This window comes from Eriocheir sinensis, chromosome 13 (assembly GCF_024679095.1).
Source record: "Eriocheir sinensis breed Jianghai 21 chromosome 13, ASM2467909v1, whole genome shotgun sequence".
Taxonomy (NCBI): Eukaryota; Metazoa; Arthropoda; class Malacostraca; order Decapoda; family Varunidae; genus Eriocheir; species Eriocheir sinensis.
In genome coordinates, this window is record NC_066521.1 from 5,886,392 (window position 1) to 5,898,511 (window position 12,120).

Below are 12,120 nucleotides of genomic sequence, written 5' to 3' on the forward strand. Positions count from 1 at the left end.
AATTGAGAAAAGGAAGATGCTTGAGACAAAGAAATATAGCTTCCCACAAAGAAAGATAGAAGTTTGGAACAGACTAAGTGAGGATGAAGTATTGGAGAAGAATGTGCACAACTTTAAGGAAAAGCTTGACAAATACAGATATGGAGACAGGACCACACGAGTGTAAGCCCAGGCCCTGTAAAACTACAACTAGGTAAATACACACACACACACACCTACCACTACCACCATCACCCCATAACCATTATCACCACCACCACCACCTCCACCATCACTACTATCACCACCACCATCCCCACCCCCACCCTCACCACCATTAACACCTATCATCTTCATCACCCCCCCCCCCCCCCCCCCACACACACACAACATCCTCACCTAGATCAGCAGCAGCAGCCAGACGATCCATCTTCTCCGTCCACTGCCTCACCACCTCACCACCACCACCACCACCACCACCTTGGCGGAGCAGGGACCAGGTGAGAATGTCCACCATTGAGCAGGTGTTTCCGAGCAGGTAAGGCTGCTTGCTGAGTCTGTGAGCAGGAGGAAAAGGATGAGAAGGAGAATGAGGAGGAGGACCTAAAAAATTAACACAACTACTTTTTCTTCTCTTACTAACCTATTCCTTTATTACTCTCCATTCATCAAGCTTTTTCTTTCCTTCACCCCATACCCTTCCAATGTAACTCCTCTTCCTTCCTTCTCTCCCTTCCATTAAACCATCTCTTTCTTCCATTACCTCTCCAATGTAACTCCTCTTCCTTCCTTCTCTCCCTTCCATTAACCCATCTCTTTCCTCCATTACCTCTCCAATGTAACTCTTCTTCCCTCCTTCTCTCCCTTCCATTAACCCATCTCTTTCCTCCATTACCTCTCCAATGTAACTCCTCTTCCTTCCTTCTCTCCCTTCCATTAACCCATCTCTTTCCTCCATTACCTCTCCAATGTAACTCTTCTTCCCTCCTTCTCTCCCTTCCATTAAACCATCTCTTTCCTCCATTACCTCTCCAATGTAACTCTTCTTCCCTCCTTCTCTCCCTTCCATTAACCCATCTCTTTCCTCCATTACCTCTCCAATGTAACTCCTCTTCCTTCCTTCTCTCCCTTCCATTAACCCATCTCTTTCCTCCATTACCTCTCCAATGTAACTCTTCTTCCTTCCTTCTCTCCCTTCCATTAAACCATCTCTTTCCTCCATTACCTCTCCAATGTAACTCTTCTTCCTTCCTTCTCTCCCTTCCATTAACCCATCTCTTTCCTCCATTACCTCTCCAATGTAACTCTTCTTCCTTCCTTCTCTCCCTTCCATTAACCCATCTCTTTCCTCCATTACCTCTCCAATGTAACTCTTCTTCCTTCCTTCTCTCCCTTCCATTAAACCATCTCTTTCCTCCATTACCTCTCCAATGTGACTCCTCTTCCTTCCTTCTCTCCCTTCCATTAACCCATCTCTTTCCTCCATTACCTCTTCAATGTAACTCTTCTTCCTTCCTTCTCTCCCTTCCATCAACCATTTCTTTCCTTCACCCCATACCCTTCCAATGTAACTCCTCTTCCTTCCTTCTCTCCCTTCCATCAACCATTTCTTTCCTTCACCCCATTACCCTATTCCATCCTTTCTCTCCTCCACTTCATTACCTCTCTAGCCCAACCCATTACCCCCTTTTTTTCCTTCCCTACAAGGCCTTTCATGCCAGAAATCAATATATCAAAAACTGCAACTCACCTCTCCACAATCTCCTTCATGACACCACCATCCCTTCCACTTCCACCTCTTCCGCCTCTCCCTTTTCCACTCCCATTTGACAGCCGTGCCTCCAAGCTGTCCAGGAGTGTGTCAACCTCGGCTATGGTAGAATACGACCCCACAGCCTCGTAGTTCAGGGAGGAGGTAGATGGGAACAACCGGGAGATGTAGCGGATTAGGTTAGCCTCTCCTTCTATCCTCATCTGGCGGAGTGGGTTGACCTGTGTAATAGGGCTTGCGTGAGTATGACATGTGAGTGGGGTAGGCGGAGGTAAGAGGGGAGTGGGAAGAAATTTGGGGAAACATGAATGTGGAGGGAAAAGTCATAGTTTGGTGCAAGGCTTCTTGGTTACCAGACACTTCACTACTGGGCACCTAACTACCCGGCATTTTGCTACTGAGTATTTCACTACTGGGACAAGGTTATGGAGATGAGCACTGGGGCCACGCACAGCTATAACATAAGCTCCCAACTTCATTTTACCTTTACTTGACCCACTCTGCATCTCCCCTTATCCTCTACACCTTACAACCTCAACCAACCCCTGACACCACACATGCTATACAACTCACCATGAGGCTTGGAGTGGGAGTGTCTGTCCACTGGAGAGAGAAAGCGAGGGAGTGGTTCCCCCGGTCACCCAGCGGAGCAGCAGTGAAAGCAGCGTGAAGCTTAGGATCCACCTGGGAGGAAGGGAAAGTGAACTTGCATGAGGTGTAGTTATTTATAATGAAAAGGCTGGGTTTGGTTTGGTTAGGTTTGGATGGATTTTTTGTTTGGTTAAGTTACGGGGGATATTGTTTGATCGGGTTAGGTGATATTTGGTTTGGTTATGTTAAAGGAGAATTGATCTTCCCACTCTCTCAATTATTATGAATTCAAAATACTTCTTCAATTTACCTATCTATATCTCCGACGCCTTGCTCACTCATGGGAATCTCCCTCCAGGGGGTGGCCACGGCAGAAGTGTTTCCATCTCTCCCTGTTCTGGCACTCCCTCTCAGCACATTCAATCCTGCTACTTCCAACTCTCGCTCCAACACTCACTCACCCTATTGATCCACTTCACAGGTGGTCTTCCCCTGACACCCACTCCCCCAATCCTTCCCTTATACACTCTCTTCATGAATTCATTCTCCCTCATTCTCAGCACGTCTCAAAAATCTCAATTCACCACGCTTCACCCACTCTTCCACTCCACACTCCACACCTTTCGCTGTCGCACCCATACCAAACAGCTCATACATGCTTTCATTACTTTCTCCATCCCATCCTGACACACCACTTGCACCTCTTATATAACTCATTTCCACTGCACGTATTCTTGATTACTGTGCTGCATTCCATGTCCATGTCTCTGACGCATATGACAGAGTTGGCAGGATAATACAGTTCCTTATTCCCCTCTTTACATCCATGCTCACACTTCTTCCTTTCATAACTCTCTCCAAGGCACCCACCACCTGTCTGCCCTTCACTGCTCTTTCCCTCACCTCACCTTTCATACTACTGTGCTTACATAAAATAGTCCACAAATATTTAAACTCAGTCACCTTCTCCATTCTCTCCTCCCCTAACCTTATCCTACACTTCATTGTACCATCTGCTCTAACTCTGTACGGCTTTGCAAAATCAATGACCTGTTCTCTTGCCCTCTCAAATACCATAACCTTACTCTTTCCAGCATTCACTCTCAGTTTTCTCCTCTTACACACCGTGTCAAACTCATACACTATCCTCTGCAGCATCCCCTCATTCTCTGCCAATAACACTCTATCATCTGGTAGAGCGGCTAATCACACTGACGTGATTTCTTGATGTATAAATAAAAACCCACACTGGCAGACGATAAAGTTATATTTTTAACCAAGCAGTTTCGGTGGACACTGCCACCATCTTCAGTGGTGTAAAGGAAGAGTATGACGGTGGCAGTGTCCACCAAAACTGTTTGGTTAAAAATATAACTCTATTGTCTGCCAGTGTGGGTTTTTAGTCATACACCGTATCATCTGCAAACAGGCCCGCAACCAGTGACTCCTCCATACCTCTCACTTTCAGCCTAGGACCAAGCTCCCACACACTGGCTTTCATTTTTCTCATACAAGCATCCATGTACACACACTCAAATAAGTATCGTTACACATTCAGCACGATACAAACTGACACCAAGGACGAAGCCAATGATAACATGCTACTCATGTTGGTATCACTGCATGTGTTGAGTGTGGGCTGCCTGAATCAAATGAGCGAGACTCACACATGAAGCAGCAGAATTTGAGCTGGCATAGTAATGCTTCATGAAACACACAGGTGGAGTCTTAGTCAAAGTGACTTAATCTGTATTGTATGTAGCACTATAAACTTATCGTGTTTGGGTGATGAGATTATGCTTTAACACTTCACACAAGTAAATACTTAAAATTTCGTCCATTTAGGAGACAATATGATAAACACTTTGTGTTATTGTTAGACTTTATCTTTCTTACCAGCAATGCTTTAAGCGTTGCAATTTGAAGTTCCGTTTTTTCAGATGCCCACAGCTTGTTCATGAGAGAAAAGACACATTCAGTGGAAGCATTAGTTCCAGGATGGCACATTATGAACTGAACTATATCTGACATGCGTTGATGGCTGATGTTTTTGTCTTTGACATGGGGAAATACTTCTACCCACCGTTGTTACGTATATCATATTAATATCATTGTTTTATATTTGTAAATATAAAGGTTAGACAAGTGGCACTTAAATCACTCTATTAATATTATGGTGATATCTGTTATCTCAGTGTCTCCCTTCCTCTCTATCCCTCCCTTGCAGGGGTCCTGTCCTGCTCCCCCCAGCAGAGCTGAGGTGGTGGGGGTGATTGCACTTTTCAACCCTGCCGAGATTACCAGGTTGCTCAGTGTGAAACTCGTCGGACCCCACTGTAAAGATACTTTTGTAAGTGTGTGTACGCATTAAAAAGCCATAGTGACATCACACACCCCTGTCTCACACCTACACCAACACCAAAACTCTCACTCAACTCACCTTTCACACGTACAGAGGCACTCGCATCCTTATAGAAGGATCGGATTCCCTCCAGCAAACGCCCTCCCACACCATATATCATTAGAACATCCCACAACCCCTTCCTGTCAACTCTGTCATATGCCTTCTCCAGGTCCATGAGCACAGCAAACAGCTTCCTATCCTTCTCTCTGAATTTTTCAACTAACATTTAGAGTGCAAATATTTAGTCTACACAACCCCTCTCTTTCCTAAATCCCCCTTGCTCATCACCTACACTTTTCTCAGTTATTTTCTTCATCCTCTCATTTAAAACACTTCCATACACTTTTCCTGCTACACTGAGTAGACTTATTCTCTTGTAACTATTATAATCACCTCTGCTCCCTTTCCCTTTGTACAGCGGCACAACAACAGCCTTTCTCCAATCCTCAGGCACCTCACCCTGTTCCCATGCTAGGTTACATATTCATAATATTCAGTGGTGGGCACAGCTAACTGAAAAGTTAGCTTCGCTAACTGGTAGTCCACTAACTAAAAAGTTAGCTGTGCTGACGCTAAACCGCTAAATTGATAAAGAAATTAGTGGAAGCTAATGCTAAACGCTAACTTTTAATATGGATTTAGCCTCAGTTTAGTATTTTGGCTCTAAAACACTTAAAAACAGACCCAGTGAACTGAAACTTCAATATGTTGTAGCTTAGACATAGAGTTTCCTTAATAATTTTCCAATTACCCCACTTTAAGGCATAATTCACCCAAAAGTGGAATCCCTTGAATTATCACGCCATGTGGCTCAACTGGTGCTGTGTCTGCCCACAACGGACAAGAAAAAACCTGTATGAAATTTTTAGTGGACTTAAAGTTAGCTGAGAAGGACCTACATTTAATGGTAGCTAATTGGTTCACTAACCGTTTCCAAAGTTAGCATAAAAAAGCTAATCAGCTAATAAAAAATTAGCTTCGCTAATTGGCGGTTAGCAGAACCGTGCCCACCACTGATAATATCCATTCCACAAGTACACTTCCTCCATACTTCAACATTTCTACTGTTATGCCATCAGCTCCAGGGGCCTTTCCTACTTTTATCTTCTTCACTGCCTCCTCTATCTCACCTCTCTCCACCCTCCCTTGTGAATCTGGCCGCCCTACATTGATCTTTATTACTACACTAGTCACTTCTGCTCTCTCTCCCACACTCTCAGTCATCACAGTTTCAAAGTGCTGCTCCCATACTTCCCTTATCTCCCCATTCCCTCTCACAAGCACCCCATCTTTCCTCTTCATGATACAAATGCAGAGGCGTTCCTAGAGTATTTGGTACCTGGGGCGGAGCATAATTTTGCACCCCCCTCCTCAGGTGTGTGTGTGTGTGTGTGTGTGTGTGTGTGTGTGTATATATATATATATATATATATATATATATATATATATATATATATATATATATATATATTTACAACAAAGGAGACAGCTCAAGGGCACACAGAAAAAAGGAAACAATAATAAAAATAAAGCCTGCTACTCGCCGCTCCCAAAAAGAATCCAAAGAGGTGGCCGAAAGAGAAGTCAATTCCAGGAGGAGAGGTGTCCAGATACCCTTCTCATGAAAGAGTGCAAGTCATAGGCAGGAGGAAATACAGATGAAGGAAGATTGTTCCAGAGTTTACCAGCGTGAGGGATGAAAGAATGAAGATGCTGGAGTCATCAGCGTATGAGTGGATAGGACAGTTTGTCATGGAAAAAAGATCATTGATGAATAACAGGAATAGAGTGGGTGATAGGATAGAGCCCTGTGGAACACCACTGTTAATAGGTTTAGGGGAAGAACAGTGACCGTCTACCACAGCAGAGATTGAATGGCCGGAAAGGAAACTGGAGATAAAGGAAAAGAGAGAAGGATAGAATCTGAAAGAGGGCAGTTTAGAAAGCAAAGACTTGTGCCAGACTCTATCGAAGGCTTTCGATATGTCTAGTGCAACTAAGAAAGTTTCACCGAAACGGCTAAGAGAGGATGACCAAGACTCAGTTCAGAGTGCAAGAAGATCGCCAGTAGAATGCCCCTTGCGGAACCCATACTGGCAATCAGATAGAAGGTTAGGAGTGGAAAGGTGCTTTTGAATCTTCCGGTTAAGGATTGATTCAAAAGCTTTAGATAGACAGGAAAGTAAAGCTATAGGGCGGTAGTTTGAGGGATTGGAACGGTCACCCTTCTTAGGCACAGGCTGTATGAAGGCCTACTTCCAGCAGGAAGGAAAGATAGATGTTGAGAGGCAGATGCGAAAGAGTTTGACCAGGCAGGGTGTCAGCACGGAAGCACAGTTTTTAAAGAAAATAGGAGGCACTCCATCAGGTCCATAAGCCTTCTGAGAGTTGACACCAGAGAGGGCATAGAAAACATCATTCCTAAGAATCTTAATAACAGGCATAAAGGAGTCAGAGGGGGGATAAGTAGGAGAAATATGCCCAGAATCATCCTGGGTGGAGTTGTTACAGAAAGTTTGAGCGAAGAGTTCAGCCTTAGAGATAGATGAGACGGCAGTGTTAAGAAGAGGCGGGAAAGAGGAAGAAGTGATATTGGAGGAGATATTTTTGGCTGCCAGAAGTCTCTGGAAGAATTAGAGAAAACAAGGTGTTGACATTTGCTATGGATAAAGGAGTTTTTGGTAAGTTGAAGAATAGATTTGGCACGATTCCGGGCGGAAATGTAAAGATCATGGTTAGCGGGAGTTCGAAGGCGCTGGTACCTTTTGTGTGCTGCCTCTCTATCTTTGACAGCACGTGAACAAGCGTGATTAAACCAAGGCTTTTTAGCATGAGGAGTAGAGAAAGTACGTGGAATGTGTGCCTCCATTCCAGAGACAATCACCTCTGTGATGTGCTGGGCACACACAGAGGGGTCTCTCTCCTGGAAGCAGTAATCATTCCACAGGAAATCGGAGTACATCCTCAGGTCGTCCCACCGACCTGAAGCAAAATGCCAGAAGCATTGCCTCTTCGGTGGGTCCAGAGGGTGTACAGGAGCGATAGGACAGGATACAGAAATAAGGTTGTGATTGGAGGAGCCCAACGGAGAGAACAGTGTGACAGAGTAAGCAGAAGGGTTAGAGGTAAGGAAGAGGTCTAGTATGATGGGCCGGTCTCCAAGATGGTCGGGAATACGTGTAGGGTGCTGAACCAACTGCTCTAGGTCATTGTGGAGAGCACAGTTGTAGGCTTGTTCACCAGGCTGGTCAGTGAAAGAGGATGAAAGCCAAAGCTGGTGGTGAACATTGAAATCTCCTAGGATGGAGATTTCAGCTCCGGCATGTGCCGGAGCGGCAGAAACTGCTCGTGTGAATGGGGCCTTACCCTTGAGGCCTTGCATGTTCAAACACGTGCTCCCTCACCAGTTTGAGTTTGAGAACCTCTGCACTAATACGTACACACGGCACACGCGGCCAGACAGCCACGCCTGGCAGCGTCACAGCCTCATACTAACAAACTTTTAAGGTTCCTTCACCCTACTGTGTGCCATAGTACACATTTTGCCACACACGTCACCGCCATAACCAAGCACACGGCACACACACACCGCCACAATGCACAGCCCCCATTCAGCTCTCGCCTCCACCCTGCGGGCCCCTGTGCACACAGCCCCCAGCAGTCCTGTATCTTTAGATCTATGTACTAAAAGGTTGCCAAAAAAACTATACCTTACAGCAGCAGGCGTTCACAATTACAGCCTCCAGTCACCAGTGTGCACGGTGCAGCACTCAGGCCTCTATGGCATGGCGCGGCGGCCATACTGACTTGCTACGTGCCTATATATATATATATATATATATATATATATATATATATATATATATATATATATATATATATATATATATATATATATATATATATATATATGTTTTTGAATGTCCTGCCTTAATTTATTCGGCTATTATTATTATTATATTATCCCCATACATTGCTTACTATTCCAGCCAGACAAATTCAGAGACAACCACTGAAAATAACTGGCTGACTATCATTATTATTATCATCATTCTTATTATTATAATAATAATTCTTCTTCTTCAGTTCTTCTTCTTCTTACCATTATTGTTATTATTATTATTATATATATGCATGATACTCCAGTCACATAACGACGATTTCGGTGTTCTACATAAAATGAGAATAATATTTAAGATAATAATAATAATAATAATAATAATAATAATAATAATAATAATAATAATAATTATTATTATTATTGTTATGATAATAATACAAAAGCATGAGACGAAGATGTTTCCATCACGAGCTTGTTTTGTTTCCGTCAAGCACTCAGGCGTCTCCCCTCACCTACCTACGACACCGTTCAGTGAGATTCATGCTACAACAAACATTTACATTCAAGTTTTTAACATCACATGATAAAGTACAGTTCTTTAGCTTCAACATTATGCAAAAATATGTTCTTTATATTAAATAACATATCTGCTACAAGCAAACCAATTCATCTGCTACAGTCATATGAAACACACGGCGCCGTCACTCACGGTATCACGCGTGGCTGGAGCTGGGTAATCAAAACTCCATCATTATCCACAGAGGCATTATATATGCCGCCATAGCTGGAGATCTGGGGGGCAGGGGCCCGGGGGTCTTATCTCATTCTGGGGTTCCCCCCCCATACTAGCTTATACAAATGAGTATGGCAACAAATGGGGGCTCCCAAATGGACTATTCTGGGGGGCGGCGGGCCCCTTTGTTGGGGGCCTGGGGGGGGGCATCTTCTTATATGACCCCAACACCCCTTCCCTTAGCTACGTCACTGAATCTAGCCATTAGACTTGAGCCTGTATCATGGCACCCCCTTCAAGCTGTCACCCAGGGCGGACCGCCCCCCCGCCCCCCCCTTACTATGCCACTGTACAAATGTAATTCTTTTCTCCCCCCATTTCTCTTTTAACTTCTTTCCAGAAAAGTTTTTCGTTCTGGTATTTTCCTGACATTTTCCTACCCAAATCCCCATCCACTTTCTCTTTACTTTCCCTAACCAATCCCTTTACCAACATCTTACTCTCCCTGTATTTTCTCTCTCATTTCCCTCTCACTTCCTCCGTCACATTTCTCTGTAACATTTTCTTGTAGTTCCTTTTTTTCTCTTCAACTGCCTCTTTTATCTCATCCGTCCACCATGCACTCCCTTTCTTTCCTTTTCCACACAACCTATATCCGACTACTTCTTCAGTTGCTCTGACCACTGAACTTTTAAAAACCTCATAAACTTCATTCACTCTTCACTGTGATCTATCTGTGCTCTTGCTCTTCCAAGTATTTCCTCCACTTTCCTCCTAAACATCTCCCTGTGGCCACTTCTTCAATATCTCCTTTGTCCCCTCATTCCGTTTCACAAGTACCTCCCACTCCCCTTTATCCTGCAAGTGTCACTCTTTCTATACCCTATTTCTCTTTTATCTTGTTTCTAGATCTTTCTATTCAATAGATATTTGGCTGAAAATTTCTATCCAAATTCCCATCTATTATCACTTTCTTTCCCTATCTAATCTTTTCACAAATGCAGTACACTCTGTACTTTCTCTCCCATCTCTCTCAAACCTCTTCTGGCACATTTCTCAGTTACATTTTCATGTAAGCCCTTTTTTTCTCCTCAAATGACTCTTTATCTCATCTGCCCATATATTTCATTTCTTTCCTCTTCCAAACACTATCTCCAACTACTTCCACAGTTGCCCTAACCACTGAACTCTTAAATCTCAACCTCACTCACTCCAGCACTGTGTTGTTTTCCTACTCTTGCTTTTACAAGTAATACCTTCCCCTTCTCTTCATATACCTATCTGTATCCACTGTCATAAAAGCTCTCACTTGGCAATTCCTTCATCTTTTTTTTTCCTGGTTCCCTAGAAATTCCCATTTTCTCTCATCTTTGCATTTGTTACTACTGCTAAGTGGTCAGAATCATTTATTAATTTTCTCACAAACTGAAAAACCCTAGATACCAAAAAACTGTCAAGGAATTCAGCTTCCCATTTAGAATATACAGAATTATCTAAATCTAGAAGTGATGGTGATGAGGATTCATCAATATAAGGATAAGCTTGATAAATATGGATATGGAGGAACAATATGATCATGACTCAGATCCTGTAAACTACAACTAGATAAATCTATACACACCCACCCACACCCACACACCTTTGTCACAGAGGAGTGCAGACGACTGGTGCAGTGGACGGGGCGGCCAGCCTGAGCCAGCAAGCGACGCAGCAGCAGCAGTGACAGAGGTGGAGCGGCAGGGCTGGCAGCCACCACAAGGTCATGCACCGTGCCCTGGGGGAGGAAAGGAGCAGGTCAGGTGAGCTAGGAGAAGAGAGGGCAGATGGGGGAAGGATGGAGGAAGAAAACAATAGGTGAAAAGAAATAGAAAGATGATAATAATAATAATAATAATAATAATAATAATAATAATAATAATTATAATAATAATAATAACAACAACAACAACAATAGTAAATCATAAATGAGTGGAATAACTGAGTTTCTGAAAAAAAAATGATAGAAAGGAGTTAAAAAGTAAATCAAATTGATGATAACTGTATGTATAAAAAAAAATTATAAAAATTCTTTACAGAAAAAAATAATTATTTAAGTAAATAATTGTACAAAGAGTGATTGTATACATTAATGAATAATTCCATACATAAAGTCTTTTTTATGAATTCATGACAATAGTTGAATACATAAATAAGTTACTATTCGTAAAAATAACTATATACATAAAACAATAACTGTCAACATAAAATGACTTTAAATGTACCCCTTGCCATACGATTGTATACAGTAGTGATCAATCATGTGGCGATAGCAAGAAAACATGGGCTTAATGGGAATGTGCTCCTGCACACTAAGAGAGACTTAAGAAATAGTCATGACAGAGCCCCCATCATATTCCTGCTTTTCCTTATTTTATGTCAAACTATTTTTACTCTTCATGTTTCTAAATGTTTTTCCACGTCTCATATATTTGTGATAACTCCTTCATATGGAGGAATGGTACATCGATCAATCATATAGCAATGGTCACCTGAACTAACTGAATGAATAAAAATAATAACAAAAGACAAATAGCACATGGAGTAGGAGAGACGAGTTGAATAAGTGAGAGAATAAGGAAAGCTCCAGAAGCAGACATGCACAGAGAGAGAGAGAGAAACAAATTCCCCATCAATTTGAAGCTAAATCACAAAAAAGCTGTATACTACACACTAACAATTCTTAGAATGAGACATTAAAGCGAGATATACAAAAATTCCAACACATCACGAAGCTACATGTCAGCATGTCTGAAAGGTAATGC

General features: G+C 42.7%; 1 protein-coding gene across 4 annotated transcripts in view; it reads right to left on the reverse strand.

Moving 5' to 3' along the window:
• LOC126997916 (aminoacyl tRNA synthase complex-interacting multifunctional protein 2-like) overlaps window positions 1–12,120 on the reverse strand; it is a 37,364-nt gene that overhangs the window by 6,990 nt on the left and 18,254 nt on the right. For all 4 annotated transcript variants that reach the window (XR_007752469.1, XM_050859138.1, XM_050859137.1 and 1 more), the window contains 4 exons: window positions 10,959–11,093; window positions 2,324–2,434; window positions 1,730–1,971; window positions 379–536 (listed from right to left, as the gene is read on the reverse strand). Coding sequence is in view for 3 of the 4 variants with exons in the window: in XM_050859138.1 (XP_050715095.1) it covers window positions 379–536; window positions 1,730–1,971; window positions 2,324–2,434; window positions 10,959–11,093 (646 nt within the window). In the remaining variant the exon portion in view is untranslated. The remainder of the gene's footprint in view (window positions 1–378; window positions 537–1,729; window positions 1,972–2,323; window positions 2,435–10,958; window positions 11,094–12,120) is intronic.